Source organism: Brachyistius frenatus, unplaced genomic scaffold, assembly GCF_029030835.1.
Source record: "Brachyistius frenatus isolate BFR_SWC_R1_liver_20210118 unplaced genomic scaffold, ASM2903083v1 Contig_16, whole genome shotgun sequence".
Taxonomy (NCBI): Eukaryota; Metazoa; Chordata; class Actinopteri; family Embiotocidae; genus Brachyistius; species Brachyistius frenatus.
Window position 1 is genome coordinate 669,836 of NW_027210615.1, and position 17,555 is coordinate 687,390.

The following is a 17,555-nucleotide window of genomic DNA, read 5'->3' on the forward strand; positions in this document are numbered from 1 at the left end:
GCATATTATCTTGATTTAGTCTTGATCTTTTCCAATATAAAACTTTTGTGCGTTCTACCATCTAGTTCTTCTGTTTTTGTCTGATGTTTTTAATTTACATATTTTATATTTCTCTGATGTTTTAGAGGATAGATCATTGATGTCATCATTGGTATATTTCTGTGATTTTTATGCTTAAAGCTTGGCTGCAAACCAAATTTTCATCATGGTAATGTTTTCATGAATGAACGTCAGTGCTATACAGTATTTCTCATTTTCTTTTCTCTTCTGTAATCAAATGAGTCTTTCTCTATCTGTCTGTTCTGTCTTCCTCACTTTGAGCAACATTTGTGATTCATTACACCTCACATACACACGTGTGTTTTTTCAGGACTTACAAGTCTTAAAGTATCTGCTGCTTACATCTTATTGCCTGTTATCATGTGACACCTTCGGACGTCTGGTGGCCATGTTTCAACAGGTCAGAGCTGTTTTGGTGGCACAAGGGCGACCTACTCAATATTAGGGAAGGTGGTTTTCATGGTGTGGCTGATTGGTGGTATAGCCTTCACTGGTTTGGAACAAGGGGCTGCCTTTCAACTCTTAAAACCCACCAGGGGATTAGAGATGGAGTAGTTGTTGTGTGAACACAAACGTTTCTGTGTTTCTGTGTGTGCATGAACATGTGAAGGTGTTCAAGCAATTGATTGGCCAGCTAAACTGTTGACAAACACAAGAAACTAGTTGGAGGCAAATAATCTCCAATTTTACCCGTCACTTTACAATAGTTCCACTGTGAATGAACATACGGGACACTCATAAGATACACAACCAACTTCACTCCTTCAAGCATGCATAAGACTTAATTGTAACACAACTGTGCCCAGTTTTAATCAGCATTCTCGCTCAGTGTGTGCCTGAAGCAAGACCTCCTCCTCAATCTCACTTCCGTTGTATTTTAAGGCCGTGTGTGTGTGTGTGTGTGTGTGTATGTGTGTGTGTGTGTGCGTGCGTGCGTGCACATGTGTGTGTCAGGGGGCAGAGAAAGGTGAGGGAGTCAGCAGAGCAGCAGTTTAACAAAGTAAATTGTTTGATGTGACAAAAGAGAGAGCAGGAGGGAACGGAAAAGATGGTTGAAAGACCTTGAAAAGATCCGAAAGGAAGGAGGAGAACAAGGAAGGTGAAATATGCAGGCAATCACATTTCCTGTGTGTGTGTGTGTGTGTGTGTGTGTGTGTGTGTGTGTGTGTGTGTGTGTGTGTGTGTGTGTGTGTGTGTGTGTGTGTGTGTGTGTGTGTGTGTGTGTGTGTGTGTGTGTGTGTGTGTGTGTGTGCGTGTGTGTTAGTGTGAGGTGGGTCGTTGAAAGGTTCACTGGTCAACCTTTGACCCACCACTGACTCATTAGTTGAAACAGTGAGCAAAGCGCTGGATGTGACCTCCGTGCAGCCTGAGCTGGACCAGGTCCTACCGTCATGTAGTATAAAGCTGTATTGTTCTGTTATGGACGTCTTTTTCTCCTTTTTCTCTTTGTTCTTTCAATTCTGGAGATGATTAACCTAATCTAGCTATTTGTTATTTCAGCCAACATGTGACCGGTCCTTTTGCCGTTTCTCTCCATCTGTCTCTGTCTCACATAAACTAAGTTTAAAACTTTATGGGAAGTATCATGCATTTTCGAATTAAAGCTAAGTGCAAATGAAACATACTTTTTGCTTTATATAGCAGTGGTTTCTCATCATCCCTTACAGCAAAAAGGTGACGACATTTGTTTCACCATAATTCTGCCAAGTATTTCCCGGTTGCATAATTAGTAATTATAATCTTTATAAAAGTTTAAATTGGTCTCACCCGTTTCCTTCTTTTTTTGGCACCCATCTAAAACACATATTATTGCATAATCATAATAGTTTTGATAGAAACAACTAGAGTTTATATATTTTTTGTCTTCGAATAAAGAATCTCTATATTCCCAGAAACTTTAATAAAGTTAATGGCTGAAAAGGGTTTGGCTGGACTGGAATGATAGTGCAACGTAGATATCCATTACATACACAACACAGCACAGTGTAATAGCTGAGGAATGCCTTTGATCGCTTCTTGTTGAACAGGACAATGCACAAGCATTGACATTTGTCTGACACATTCTTCCCAGAACTAACTGGTTTCTGGACTCTTCTACAAACTATAAAGATGGTAGATTTCCTTTTGTCTTTTGTTTTAGTATATACTCATTAGTGATCGACACAAAAATTGGAAAGGTAAATGATTTTGCTTCCTGGTTTTCAGAAGCACCTTTCTTCATATTTAGCTCCATATTTGGTGGTCACTAAACTGCATCACTCTGTAGTCAAGGTTTGGGTCATAAAGACTGTTGTTCACTTCAAGTCCTAATACCTTCATAACCCAATATTGGTCGTTTCTCATTCCCTTCCTAAAATACACATAATTCTTTAACCACGTAGTCGGATCTGCATGAAATTCATAGCCATTCATGCTGCCTGGTGGAAAAAGTCAAAGACCTTTCCCTTATTATCAAGCCCCACTATCAGGTCAATTTCCTATTAGCCCAGTACTTTGATGTATTGGTTTATGACCAGATAGCGACAAACCTGATTCGTCAGTCTCAGCTGTACTCTTTAGTTTTTCGTCCTAATAAGCAAATTGTGGCGTGCTAATGCTAAACTAAGATGGTTAAAATGGCAAACGCCATACCTGCTAAACATAAGCATGTTAGCTAGTGATTAATGTGGATGTGGTGAGGACAGTTTCAGATTGTTAGAATTATTTTTTGTGTCCCAAGTTAAAAGAAAATTTCTTAGTCAGCCAGTGAATTTAGATTTTAGTTTTTTTTAAGGCATTGTGTAACATACACAGCTCTGCTTTCCAGATATAATATTTAAAAATGTATTAAAGGCATTAACCTATAAATAATTTTGTGATTCATCCATCACTCAGTAATTGTAAATGCAGAAGTGTGTTGTATTACACCAGAATTGGTTTTGAAGGATGTGCTTTGATTCAAAGGAAATATAGAAAATAATTGATCTTAATAATTCTACTTGATGATTTGTTAATGGGCCTTGGAAGACAGAGAAAGTGACAGTGCTGAAATCACAGCATAAACACACGATCCATCACTTCTGTGGCTTTAAATATGGCTCCGGTCTTACAGTGACGCCTCAGAGTGCTGAGTCAGACTGAGTGTCTAGGTGAACTGTCAACTGTTTACGGCAGCTGTCTGACTCTATTTATGTGCATGTGTCTGTGTTTGTCTTAGTGTGTCTGCGTGCATGTTCGGTGGCTTTTCTGTAGTATATGAGTGTGTGCGAATGATGAGGTGTTTGTTAACTTTTTCAAACCATCACCTGCTTTATGTGTATTTGTTGAGCCTCTGTGATATTGTGTACTGTGATGGATAGCTCGTTTCTTCGGTAGCTAGCATTGCAAATTATAAAATAAATACACCAATAGGTGGAAATGCGCTACAATGGGGGCATCTGGGTAATCTAGACGCTTCTAGATTGAATCCATGCATTATGTTTTTCAAATGCACCATCCTAGTGGTAAGATATAGTTCTGTTGAAGAGCATCAACATCATGCCAGATAGATAGCATTTTCCCCATTACTTTGTGTGTGTGTGTGTGTGTGTGTGTGTGTGTGTGTGTGTGTGTGTGTGTGTGTGTGTGTGTGTGTGTGTGTGTGTGTGTGTGTGTGTGTGTGTGTGTGTGCGTGTGTGTGCGCATGCGCGCACGGTTTGTTTCGTGCACTTGAAGAGCAGACATATCTATTTGTGGTAATTGTTAAGTACTGGTGTCAAAAGAGAGAGCAACCAGTGGAGGTTAATGAGGGTGAGAAGAGGGAAACTGTTCAGGATCTGCTCTTTGATTAAAAATCAAAGTTGAGGAATGAACAAGTACACAAAGACAATGGCAGGACTGAGGGTGTCGTAAACATGAGAAATCCCCGGTTCCCAGGGAACAAACAATATGAGAGAATATAGAGAGCATGGGAAGAACAGAGGACTATGAGGGGAAAAGAGAGCAGGATAGAGGAGATGCAGTGGGGGAGAGAGCTTTCGTCCTCGTCCTATAGAGAAACATGCTTCTCTGTAATTAGGGTCAACGGTGTGAGGTCAGCTCAGTTCTCAGTGTGTGGGTGAGTTTTTACCCAGAAAAGAAGTCAGAGGAAATAAGAAGAGAGGGAGTGCTTAAACAAAGGATAAAAATAACATTTGAAAGACCAGTAAAGCAGGAATAACGACTGACCAGGGAAAAAGTCCTTTCAGTGCAACATTTGTGTCCAAAATTCCCCCAAACTTTCCTTTTACTTTCTTATCTACTTCCTTCTCCAGCTCTCCCTCCCTTCTTCCCCTGGTGCAGTTTTACTAATTCGCTCCACCACTCAGTGTCTCCACTGTTACTCTCTCTTTAACACACACACACACACACACACACACACACACACACACACACACACACACACACACACACACACACACACACACACACACACACACACACACACACACACACACACACACACACACACACACACACACACACACACACACACAGAAACTTGAGCGCACACACCCTCACAGACAGTCTCCTGGTCAGGTGAAATTGGAGCCTGGATTTTTGTATGAATGGAGTTCGTTGTCTGTATGCTACAGCTGTGTAATCACACTGATGACGGGTTGTTTTACACACACATGCACACACAGATTGGATACTTATACAGACATAGATAAATGTACGCTCAATGTCAAACACGAGTATAAATACAGTATACAAATTTGTGGCATGTCTGCACATGCTAATGTGTCTTTGCAGTTTGACACTAATATACACCAATGTAAAGCGCATACACACACACACACACACACACACACACACACACACACACACACACACACACACACACACACACACACACACACATACAGATATGTAGAGTTAAATGTGTGGGATATAACCCTGGGTGGTCTATAGGCTCTTGGTGGCCTCTACATGTCGGTCAGTGGAGGCCAGACTCCATCCACACACAGAACATCACATTTAGACACATAATCATCACATACAGTATTTATTCAGCATGTTCTTGGGAACTGACTGTACTATTGTAGATCAAAAGAGAAAAACGTATTTTAAACCTTTTTTTTTGTCAGCCAAAGAAAAGGCCGAGAGACCTAAGAGGGCGGCTTGTGTTTGGACAAACTGTCCTGTGAGCGTTGCTGTAGGTCACAAGTTTAATCATGTAGAAGTGATCAATTCAGAATCAAATCAAATATTGAGATGTCCCAACATTCCCACTGTTTTGTTCTCTTTATGTTGTTAGTTTGTAGCTCATGGCTGTTGCTGCTTTTCATGGCCAGTTCACTCTTTTTTACACTCAGTCAGGCCTTCCCTGTTGATAAAGTAAATAACATGCACTGCAACCTAATGTAACCTCACATGTTTACATGTAACAGGTCAGTAATCTGATTTATCCTACCACTGACCCTTTTTTCAAACCTTAATTACGGGTATTCAGTGTACAAAATGTATTCGTGATACAACATGCCCCTATGGTCAACTCTTAAGCTGTGAAACTCACTTAATGGAGTTCAGACTTCTATAAGCTACTTGGGGCTAATTTTGTTTGAGGCGGAAAACAAGTCCTCCAACCCAAACAACCATATAGATCGTTTGTTTCTACCCTCAAATACGATCCACGGGGGAGTTTTGTAAATTAGCGGCCCTGGTTAGGTTCAGGCACAAAAAACACTTGGTGAGAGAAATATCATGTTTTGACTTAAAACGATCACTTTAACGATGTTGTGTATTAAAGGTATTACTTCCTATAAGTTATGGAGCCTTCATTGTTAAAGCAACAGAAAGGCAGTTTAAAAAAAAAAAAAAAGTGAAATGAATAGGAACCAAATCTGCTGAACCATCCATTCAGCTCACCTCCTAATCACTAGAAAAACTCACAATTATAGACATCATCTGAACTGCGTCATTTCTATTGGATATCAGATTGTGGTTATTTAGATGTTGCTTAACTTTATAACGTAACTGTGTCGTAATAAGCTGCTTGCTCGAGCAGCTGGAAGCCCTGCTATACCTCTGCTGTTGCTGTTTTTTCATGTAGCTACATACTGTACGCTCTTGTAAAAACGCAAGTCAAAAGCTTGTGACGTGGATTTATGGCCTTTAATTGAGATTTCTCCAGCAGCAGTCATGTGCTAACTGGGGCTCTCTAGCTCCTTTAACCCAGTGAGAATTTCCCCTTTACATGACATTTAAAGAAAAATTACATTATTGCATAAAGATTAAAGCAATCTGGTCCCAATGTTGCATGAAAACGCACAGACTGTAAGCTGCTGGGAAGACTGACTTTGTGATTGCATCAGACTGTGTATAGCAGATCTCAGTCACTTAGGCTTTAAAACAAACATATTTTAAGGAAGTGATCTCACTACATTGCAGGTCCAAAAGAAAGAGTGCTGCACCTATTATTACATGTTATCTGTTTAAATGTGGTGTGTCTGTCTTGTGATGACTCCCATGACTCCAGTGGATTAAAAGGTAGCATTGTGTTGGGCTGGGTAGGAGTGGACAGTTACCTCCTCCACGAGGTGCGCCGTGGCCCTCTTATGTCACAATTAGTAATGTCTGAAGGCCGATGAGGACAGGATGTTACCGTATAGTGCATACAACTCAATTTACAGTCTGTTCAGCTTAGAAGTTGTGGAGAAATATTTTCACTTATTAGTGTTTTTTCTTTTACATATTTCTATTAAACACAATATTCTATGTTGAGTATTGATGTTTTTTGTCACAGAGCACTGTTCAAGATGATTTGTTTGAGAATGAATGAAGATGTTCAGGTTTCATACAGTTATATATTTTCAGAAAGAAGACTGAGTGGAGTGAAGAGACTTACAGTGATATCCTTGCCAGCCCAGTTACACTCCTCCCTCCAGTCAACTGGGGCGGGCCAGTAGATCTGAAACAATGCAGGCAAAGGTCAGTTCATCCCGTCACTTTAGATTTCATTTATTATCTGAATTAGTAATTTAGTTAAAATTTACTCATATAAATTTCCAAAAAACAGCATTAACCTTTCAAAACCCCTAAGAGAAATAATATATAAATCATGTGCCCTTGAGCAAGGCACTGCACTTCGCTTCAGACTGCTGGATTTTACTTCCCTTCCTTTCAACTTTTCTGTACTTTTGTTTCACTCCCTTCATTCCTTTCTCTCTTTCCTTTCTCTTCAATCCTTTCCCATCTGCTTCTTTCACCTCCATCATCCCTTCATCCTACCACCACCTGACCACATTTGAAAAACAGCCTCAACTCGGGTGAATCTTGCACTCCTAGGTCATAAATCAAACTCGCCCACATACCCAAAACCAAAACAAGTTCCAGATCTAACGCACTAAATGTGTAATTTACTCCAAACAGCTGTGGACATGTTTCTACTGGGCTGTATTTTGTTTGTATAGCTGTAGTTTTTGTTTTTGTTTCTCTCTCACTGTGTATATTTGTGTAAATTGTGTATTCCAGCGTGTATATTCAAGCTTCTTCAACTTAAGGTAAAAAATAAACGGTGACCCTTATACACTCTCCAGACAAAGTATACCTTTTAGATATTGAGCATAAACTTTAATGCATTAAGGTTTTCTTTTCATCTTTGTCCAACTCTTTGATTTTCTGCCTTTCTCTATTAATCCCACATTTCTCTTTCCTCCCCTGAGGTCATACATGAGTAGTCTCATATGTGTAGGGATGTGATTTTGAAAGGGGCATGTTTGGAACATGTGTCCACACTTATGACTAGTTATTTTCCTGTCATTCTTTTAGATCCACATGAATACAACCATACAACCATTTTTGCTATGACTTTGATAACAACAGTGATAAATGATTCTTAGAAGTCAAACAATATGGCACAGGTTTTAGATAAGACGCACTTCCTGACTTCCGGAAGACTCAGTCTACATTGTACTTACAATATCAAACATTTTGAATATAGATATATATTGTTCAAAATGAGGGCACAGTTCAGGTGTATTTGGTGATCGATCAACACCACGTTTTGCTGTGGAAAATGCAGTAAATATGATAGTTGTTTGTTCTAATAGACATTGTTTTTGAAAAAAAGAACACAGAATACCTGATAATTTCAAACACATAGCACCCTCGTTTAATGGACTGGAGTGCACTAAGTATAAAACCTCAGCAGGAATAGATTAGGGCCTGAATATAGTCCCCAGTGGAGGCATACATTGACAGCAGTGAGCACCATGGACATGTAGTAGTTCTTTGCACTACTCTGTGGAGTCCACTTTGAGGATATGTTCCATACATGTGCAGTCGATCAGCGTCTACAACAAGACATATTCCCAAACTTAAGCCAGTTTCCCTCCATGAATTGTTGCAAATTTTATTGTTTTTATACAGTTAAAGATGAATTGTAGAGATGCAGGTAGCGACGGACCTCGGTGTCCATTTTGGTTTTCCAGCACATGCACAGTTGCTGCCATTATTTGTGGACAATTCCACACCTGCGAACTGGCGTATTTAATGATCGACAAACCTCCCCCCCTTCACATATTTTAAAGCTGTCAAGTTTGATTGGTGGTGTTTCTGACCAACCTTGTGCTCTTGTTTGGCAATGTTGTCCAATGAGAGTGACAACAGGAAGTTCTTGGCCCCCACAAAGAGTCTGCCCCTCTCTTCATCCAACAGCAGGGCGCTGAAGCAGCAGGAACGCTCCAGCTCGAACCGCCGCACTCCATGAAACTGCTGCAAATCTGCAAATATGAAGTTGTCGAGAGTAGTACGTCTTAGTTTCACTCATATACTTGATAACATCCGATAAGTTTCCACTTGCTAATGTGTGTCTGTGGTGATTGTATTGTTACAATAGTCCTTTGTAGCTTAGGTTTGAGGTGTGTACGACTGTGCGTGTGTGTGTGTGTGTGTGTGTGTGTGTGTGTGTGTGTGTGTGCGTGCGTGCGTGCGTGTGTGTGTGTGTGTGTGTGTGTGTGCCTTTATGTACACATTAAACTGTTTCTGTATGGATAATCGGAGAAGTAGTCCAGGCTGAGATACGCCTGCACAAGTCCAGCCACAGTTGATACAAGAGAGAAGTCTCTGTATCTCTGTATCATGTTGGTACAAATAAGCAGAAGATGCAGCTGTCTTGCTGCATGCAACGTGCTAACTCTCAAGTAGAACACAAATTGATCTGTTGACAGTTCTGCTTTATTTATGGCTATGTCCTTATGCTTTAGTGAGTAAGTCTTGAATAAATTATTAAGTAAGAGTAAACAAAGACCTCAGAAAGAATTTGTTTTCAAAGCATTTACGCCCAAAACAGCCTCAGGTCATCAGAGTCTTCAGATCCAAATAGTTGGTTGGCCACGTGGCTGCAACAAGTCATGTGGTTGATAAAGAAGATTATCACATAATTTTCGTGTATCTAAATAACGTTTCTGAGCTGTGTCCTGAGGCCAGTGACTTGTGAACTGGCAGGACAAAATCCTCTGAAAGTAATGACACTATATTGGTTTAATGGAAAAAGTGAGTGTCTTTGCTGTTTCCAAACTGGCAAGAACAAATTCAGGGGGAACAGAGCCCAGGAAAATTCAGCTTGTATTTGTAAATTTAAGCTATAATAGTTACCTCAAGCCAATGGAAACAAAAAATTGCTCTTGGCCCTAGAAACTGAAGAAATAAAGGGACGGCATCCTCCCCTGCTGGCTCGGTTTAAACCAGGAGCTTAAGAAAGCAAGACCAAAGCCCTCCTCACTTACACTTTAAAATGCCTTTATTAGTCTGCCATTGTTCTAATGTGAATTTATAACTTTAATTAAAACTCCGACGCCACCCAATAACCGCCTGCATGACATCAGGGACTTTATTATTCAGTGTTGCCATGCTGTGGTGACGGTAATCTCAGTCCTTGAGAAGAAGCACACTAAGTTGAAAATGACATGTGCTTAAGGTCAAGTACAGTTGATCTCTAAAAGGTTCCAGGTGTCTTTGGTTTAGTTCAGTCCACTGTAATCTCCTTCTTCAGTACAGTATGTGTAGTTTACATATTGTTTGTCACGATCATATTTTTCTAACAGCCCTGAACTCCAATAAGGATTCATTAAGTAATGGATACTTTAAAGGTCCCATGTTTGTATCATGGTATCTGTGTTGACGCCTGTGGTCCTCCTTGCGTTTCCTGTTCCCTTTCCTATTTTATTCCGGTAGGTTTCACGTCTTGTTGTTTCACTTCCGGCCCTTCTGTCTTTCCTGGTTGTTTGATTGTTTTCCCCACCCTAATTGGTTTCATCTGTCCCACATTGTCCTCTTCTCCTTTGTCTAGTTCCCCTCCCTTTTTTGCTACTTGCCCACCACACAGTGGACGATATAGTGGACAATCGGAACACAACATTAATGTCAGTTTGACTCTTCGTCCACGTTCTGCTCCCCGTCTCTGTACTTGTATTTTTGTGGGCCGATCTGCAGCCATGTAAGATCTTACGCTTCACCTTTACCTTGTTCAGGTTTTTTGTTTCGTTTTGATTCTGCTTAGTTTGGAACAAGTTTGTCTTTCTGTCACCAGTCGCTATATCAGAGCTCATAATTTGTTCATAAAACCTTTTTATTTACTTTGAACCTGTTTTACGTCTGAATCCTCTCCCTTGTGTGCAAGGTTAGAGTTTCACATAGAAAATGTAGCATGCTGTAAAACTCCCAGATATATCACACACGCAATCTGAAATGTGACGGCATGATATAGTGCTAGGGTTCACGACCTACAGTCATACATTACTCTTTACTGGGAAGGTAGCTGAAAACAGTTCCTGTGTGATTTAAAGTGCCACATCAAATAGCCATTTTAATGACCACCTACGTTCACATCCCACTTCGTACTCAGTTTATTACAGACGAAACTGTTTCATTAGGAGCAGATAGCTGCTGCTCTCTTTGTACTTCTTACATCTTGGATTTCAGTAGGGAAAAAAGGTCTCTGTTTGTCCTTCACATGTCAAATGAAACTAAAATATTCTCGTGTCTCCCCATCATCTATGCTACATGTTACCTTCAGTTGAAATTAAAGGGAGCACATATCTCAGCAGGGCAGGCGGCCTTCAGTGAGCCTCCCGTCCTTGGGGAGTTAGTTCGGGCTGTAATTGCCAGCTTTCAGTGATGGAACACATCCCTGGTTTATGTGGTTGTGTTGGGCAGTGAGCTGCCTTCTTCTAACATACACTGCTCGAGATGAAACACAAAACCATGTGTTTCAGCTGTGTGTGTGTGTGTGTGTGTGTGTGTGTGTGTGTGTGTGTGTGTGTGTGTGTGTGTGTGTGTGTGTGTGTGTGTGTGTGTGTGTGTGTGTGTGTGTGTGTGTGTGTGTGTGTGTGTGAGAGAGAGAGAGAGAGAGAGAGAGAGAGAGAGAGAGAGAGAGAGAGAACTGCTGCAAATCACAGCAACCACAAAATTGCAGCTGGCTACTGTTCAGGAGTGTTTACTTTGAAAAGGATATGGCTGAATATTACATGAAATGGAGAAAGTGTGTGTGTGTGTGTGTGTGTGTGTGTGTGTGTGTGTGTGTGTGTGTGTGTGTGTGTGTGTGTGTGTGTGTGTGTGTGTGTGTGTGTGTGTGTGTGTGTGTGTGTGTGTGTGTGTGTGTGTGTGTGTGCGTGCGCATATTTGTGTGCATTTTCAGCTATTATGGGCAATGGCGGAGACAAAGCCTCACACATGGCCAATCTTCCTTCTTAGGCAAAAGTCTCGGCAACTTTTGTCCTCAAACTTTTGTTCTTACCTTTGTATGAAAGCTTCATACGTGGTGAGGATGAGGAAGAGGAGGAAGAGGACGAAGATGAGGAAGATGAGGAAGAGGTGCGGGTCACGGTGCTGGAGGAGGCATGGGCTGCGGCCAAGCCCAGCAGGAACAGAGAGCTGCAGGTGACCATCATGGCCACCATCATCATCATCATTGTCATCATTTTGGCACGCTTAAAACAAACTCCTTTCTTTCAAAAGCAGAGTCAGTGAAGTGAGTTTTAATACCTAGTTTTGGTGTCACTGTGTATTTTATTTATATAGTTCTGCTCTGCTTCTGATTCAGAGTCAAACCAAATCTTTTCTTGTTAGAAGCGGTCCACCTGCCTTTTAAGGACTTTGTGAAGGATCTTTTAAAAGAGCTGCGGCTTCTAGTTCATGTCTCTTCCAGTCTTCCTTTTAAGGTCTTAATAATCAGTTTAATCTTTAAAACGGCTTCCTTGTGGAGAGTTCTTCACTGCTCCTCTGGCGAAGGAAGTTCACCTCTCACATTCGAGACGGGACAAAAACGTCACACATGGGCACAGACACCTAAAAATAGAGAGAGAAAGAGAGAGGATTTAGAAATGTGCACTGCTAGCATAAGTGTGCTTGTGGCAGGGATGCCCCCATCCACACATGCACGCACACACACACGCGCGCGCGCACACACACACACACACACACACACACACACACACACACACACACACACACACACACACACACACACACACACACACACACACACACACACACACACACTGGCGTCTGAGGTATATTTAGTCAGAGTCAGATTGATGCCCCTGCCAGGCTGTGTTAATGCCAACCTCCATTATGGCAACAACACTATAATCTCTTCACATTACAGCAAGACTCGGGGACAGTGTCCAAAACAAACACAGACACACACTGACCATGATGATGAAGACTGTGTGTGTGAGATAGAGATACGCTCTGCCCACTGCCAAGCCGAGCACAATCACTCCATGTCTGTGGCACTGCCAACTCTGAGCACCTCCTCCCATCCTCCGTTTCTCCTGCTTGCTCACACTCGGCTTCGCTTCCTCCTCACCGGCAGACGGTGTCACCAAATTAAATCTCGTAGTTGCTAGGGACTAATGAGCAGACAGTGACGGGGAAGGATGGATGAGTGCAGCAGCGCCTAAAGGAATGGGACTATACAGAGTAAAAGACTGTTGGCTTTTGTAAAGTAATTTTGGTGTCTAATTTGGTGAATTATGCAGTAATAGATGAATAACATGACAAGTTATTCATGATGGTTTTTTTTTTTTATAATGTTGCTTACTTATAGCTTTAACAGTATAATCTGAGCTTTTCGGTTTCTGAGTGTTGCTGAATTCGACTTGACACATTGGTTATTGCTTCAGAAAAATAACTTGATGCTCAGGTTGCGAGCAGACCACAACTCTACCACCACCAGAGCAGGAATGAGGTCACTGCTTTGTAAGCCTTCATGTATATGAGTGTTGTGTTGTAAAAAGTGTGCATAGGACACACACACACACACCTCTCTTTGAGTACTTTGGACTCTGTGGTCAGCCAGAACAATATACCCTTTCAGTAGAAACAGTCTCCTTTATTATATTGCACCTCACAGTTGGCACTCAGGAACAGGCAAGCAGACAGTCAGCTTTTCCCCCCTTTTCATTTTCAATCTTTACGCTTTCTCCTGACAATCACCTCTATGCCTTCATCTGTTACCCTCTGTAAAAAACCCTCTGGTGACTTGGCAGTGAACGCCGCTGCTTAATAATACTCAGCTCTATGCTGCAGACTTGATCTTTCTGTCAATGACTGAGACAAAATCAGACACTGAATAACAGTAAGTTGCTTTGTAGGACGCTATATAACTTAAGCAAGCTTCAGATCCTTCAGGCGGCTCATGTGGACACATTTTAAACAGTAATGTTAGCCAAACAACTGCAGCTGATTCTCAAATGATCTTTATAACTGATTATGCACCCCCTAAAACTTAGAAAATCTGAGGCCACACATATTAGATAATGTACCCTCACCATATGTTAATGTGACATCTGTTCTTAACCAGTAACTACACAATGATGCTCCAACAGAGAAGAAGTTTGTTTTGAGACAAACTCTTGATTACATCATCACCCCCCCCCCCAAAAAAAAAAAAAAAAAAAAAAGACAAGCTTTAAAATCAGTTTATTAGTTTCCTCTACTATTGTCATGGGGACACCCTGACCCCATTGGAACAAATTATACACGCAAAAGAACAGGGGATGGACACAGGTGAAACTACACTTATTATGTTACTGGGGAAAAAAAGTGCAATAAAAGGCCAAAGCTAAAGGACAAACCTTGACCTCAAACTGCTACAAAATTTGACCAAAATATCAGCATTTTTTTAAACTCATATTACCTGTATGTAGCACAGATATTAATGTTGCAGCCCAATGCTATCTGCTCAGGGAAAACTGATTATCTAAAATGATTTTCTTGTTTGTTCTAAACTGGGACAATTTGTTAATTTCTGACTTTGGAAAGTAACACTGGTAGCTGCAGTCATCATTTTAAAGGACCCCTATGATACACAGTGATGAGAACATAAACACAAACTCTACACACAGAGACCCGTCGAAGCTGTTGGCACAGAGTTTTATGAAGAATGGAACTATTGAAGCGTAAAGACAGGAGAGCTCTCATGAGCTCATGGCTCCCAGGCCACAACACAACACAACAGGACAGAGCTTAACAGGAACATAAACTCCCACATACCCTGCAGTATGTAAACACGCACATTCATGAATGGACAAAAGTGCACATGCAAACCTTGAGCAGAAAACAACATAACCGTCCGTCCTCTGCCACAAGTCACTGTTTCAGGATCGCAAGAGGTCTGGGGTGCTTTTATAGAGGAGGGCTAGTGAAGCTAATTCTCCCTCTCACTTTAAAAGAAGTGATAATGTGTGCAATAAACTCTTTGTGTGTGTTTGAGTTTGTGAGTGTAAGAGAAAGAGAGAGTGATGTGTGTGTGTGTGTGTGTGTGTGTGTGTGTGTGTGTGTGTGTGTGTGTGTGTGTGTGTGTGTGTGTGTGTGTGTGTGTGTGTGTGTGTGTGTGTGTGTGTGTGTGTGTGTGTGTGTGTGTGTGTGTGTTTGCTTAGGGTTCTGTACTGAGCCGCAGAGATGCTGCAGTATTTCAAGGGAAAGGACGTCAGCACTCTTGTCAGCTGCAGCTCGGGGACACACGTACAGAAACACACGCGCATACACACGCACAAACTCACGTCACAGTCCCGGGGAATGACAGGGGCAACAGCGAAGCTCTCACTCCTGTCGGCTGCTATAAAAGGAACGACCGTTCCCATTGTCCCTGTGAGTCTCCCCAAGCTCTCTGTGTGTGTGTGTGTGTGTGTGTGTGTGTGTGTGTGTGTGTGTGTGTGTGTGTGTGTGTGTGTGTGTGTGTGTGTGTGTGTGTGTGTGTGTGTGTGTGTGTGTGTGTGTGTGTGTGTGTGTGTGTGTGTGTGTGTGTGTCGAAGTTGAAGAGACCATTATTGTCCCTCGCACATCCTCATCTCATCGCAGAGCCCTGAGCAGGCACATTTATACACATGGGTGCAGGAGCATATTTCCTCATCTTCAAACTCCTCCTTCAACAGCACTTAGATCTGCAAACACACGCGCGCACACACACACACACACACACACACACACACACACACACACACACACACACACACACACACACACACACACACACACACACACACACACACACACACACACACACACACACACACACTCCTTGCATGTTCCATAATGCATCTTAATAAAAAAGCCATTGGGCCCGCTGACACTTGCATTCAGTTCAGCTTCAATAGACATGGAGCAGCAGCATGCCAAGAGGGAGTGGATTAAAAATAAAGAGAAAGACACAGAGAGAGATTCTAAGGGGGAGGAGGTGGGCGCTGGGGGGTGCAAGCCCTCTTGTCAAAAACCAGCCTAAATAGAGTCGGGCAGACAAAGCGGCTCGCCTCGAGGGTGAGATGGGATTTACAGAGCGAGGTTAGAGTGCAACTCTACAGTACCACATGCCCTAATGAATGAATGGGTATCATCAGTTTAACCTGTGGCCCTTCACTATACCTCAGGTCAGAAGAGAAGTGACTGAGATGGACAGGAAGATACAATGAGGATCAAAGATATGAGGAGACGCAGGAAGATAAACGAGGAGAAAGTGAGGGGATGAGGAAACAAGGATTGAAAAAACAATATGAGGAGAATAGAAAGAGGGTGAGAAGGGGCGGGAAGGACACATGAGGGGAAAAAGAAAGAAACAAGTGAGGTAAAATGAGGTAGTGACAAAAGTTATTAAGACGATGGTGATGTGCATTAGAGGAAAAAAAAAAAAGCACAAAAGATGGAGAAGAGGTGAAGGCAAAGAAATGAATAAGAAATAGGTAAGAAAAGTTTGAGATGTGGAAAAAGTTTAAGAAGCAGTGCAAAAGTCTGAATGAAGAAAAAACAGGAAGGGTGGATTATTAAAACTGTGACAAGATGGAAAAAGGCAGAAGGGGGAGTGAGAGTATAAATTGTGGGAATGAGCAAAAGAACAAAATATAGACATTTCAGTAGCCTGCCACTGTGCATACAGTCCCACGATGAAAAAAAAAAAAAAAAAAAAAAAAAAAGAGAATGCGATGGAGGGAGGTAGGGATGGAGAAGAAAACAAGCGAGACGAGAGGTGATGGAGAGAAAAGAGACGATTGTTTTGCCTGCGGGGAGAGAAAGAGTTTCCCTGGCCTGTGACCAACAAGTCTAAGCCTCCCTGCAACAGAGAAATGAAAGGCGGGGAGGGAGGGAGGGATGGATGGATGAAGAGGAAGAATGAGATGGAGACGGTGGAGGAGGAAGGGCGGCGTCCGAGCTTTAGAGAGCAAAATGACCAAAACAGCAGGTAACTGGTGGCTTTTGCACCAGTTAGCGTGATAAGAGGGGGAGACGGAGGAGGAGGGTGGAGGGTTCAGACATTTATTGAGAATTTAATTCACATCTCTCTGTTAAATGGCAATACGAAAAGATATAGTACAGTACTTTTAAACAGAACTGAAGTGAGAAACAGTGGAAAAGGAGAAAAGAGAAAGGAAAACTGAGGAGGAGAGTGGATTAACGTTGGGATGGGCATTAAGGGTGAGAGGGTGTGGAGAGAGAACGAGGGGAGGTAAAGCGGAGAGTTAAATCAGCTGCTACAATCTGGTGTCGATTTTCTGGTTTTGGAAGCATGTGGGTGTATAACAAAGGGTTAAATTGTTTTATTCGTATTGAACTGGGTCATTTAGATGCTAATAAAACACATCTGAAACACATTGGAATTGGAAGCACTGTTTTAATTTGGGTAATTCACAACTAGTGTAGAAAATACTTTGCCATAAGTCTGATGTCTTAATTTGTTGTGTTAAAAAGCTCATAATATATAAAAGTATATCAGGAAGCAGAGAGCTTATATTGTGTGGGATATTGTTGATGCAGATCTGATTTGACAATTGACCCTTTATCTTCGTGTTGAGACTTGGCTTCTGGGTTAAAGTTGGAAATAACAGCTTGTTTACTGTTAAAGAAAAAGTTATAGCATGTAATTGTGATGGTTGAAGTAAGGGAAAGAATCCAGGAATTGATGCTTCACAAGTACTGTATGGTTTAGCACAAGTGCAGGAAGCATGTAAAAAGTTGGACATCCAGTCGCAGGACATTCCCACCATGTCTGTTAAAGAAAA

At 41.6% G+C, this 17,555-nt stretch overlaps 1 protein-coding gene across 3 annotated transcripts in view; it reads right to left on the reverse strand.

Moving 5' to 3' along the window:
* sema3b (sema domain, immunoglobulin domain (Ig), short basic domain, secreted, (semaphorin) 3B) overlaps positions 1 to 17,555 on the reverse strand; it is a 77,570-nt gene that overhangs the window by 14,330 nt on the left and 45,685 nt on the right. For all 3 annotated transcript variants that reach the window (XM_069693863.1, XM_069693862.1, XM_069693864.1), the window contains 3 exons: positions 11,798 to 12,348; positions 8,626 to 8,783; positions 6,908 to 6,970 (listed from right to left, as the gene is read on the reverse strand). In XM_069693863.1, coding sequence (XP_069549964.1) covers positions 6,908 to 6,970; positions 8,626 to 8,783; positions 11,798 to 11,981 — 405 coding nt within the window. In that variant the 5' untranslated portion in view covers positions 11,982 to 12,348. The remainder of the gene's footprint in view (positions 1 to 6,907; positions 6,971 to 8,625; positions 8,784 to 11,797; positions 12,349 to 17,555) is intronic.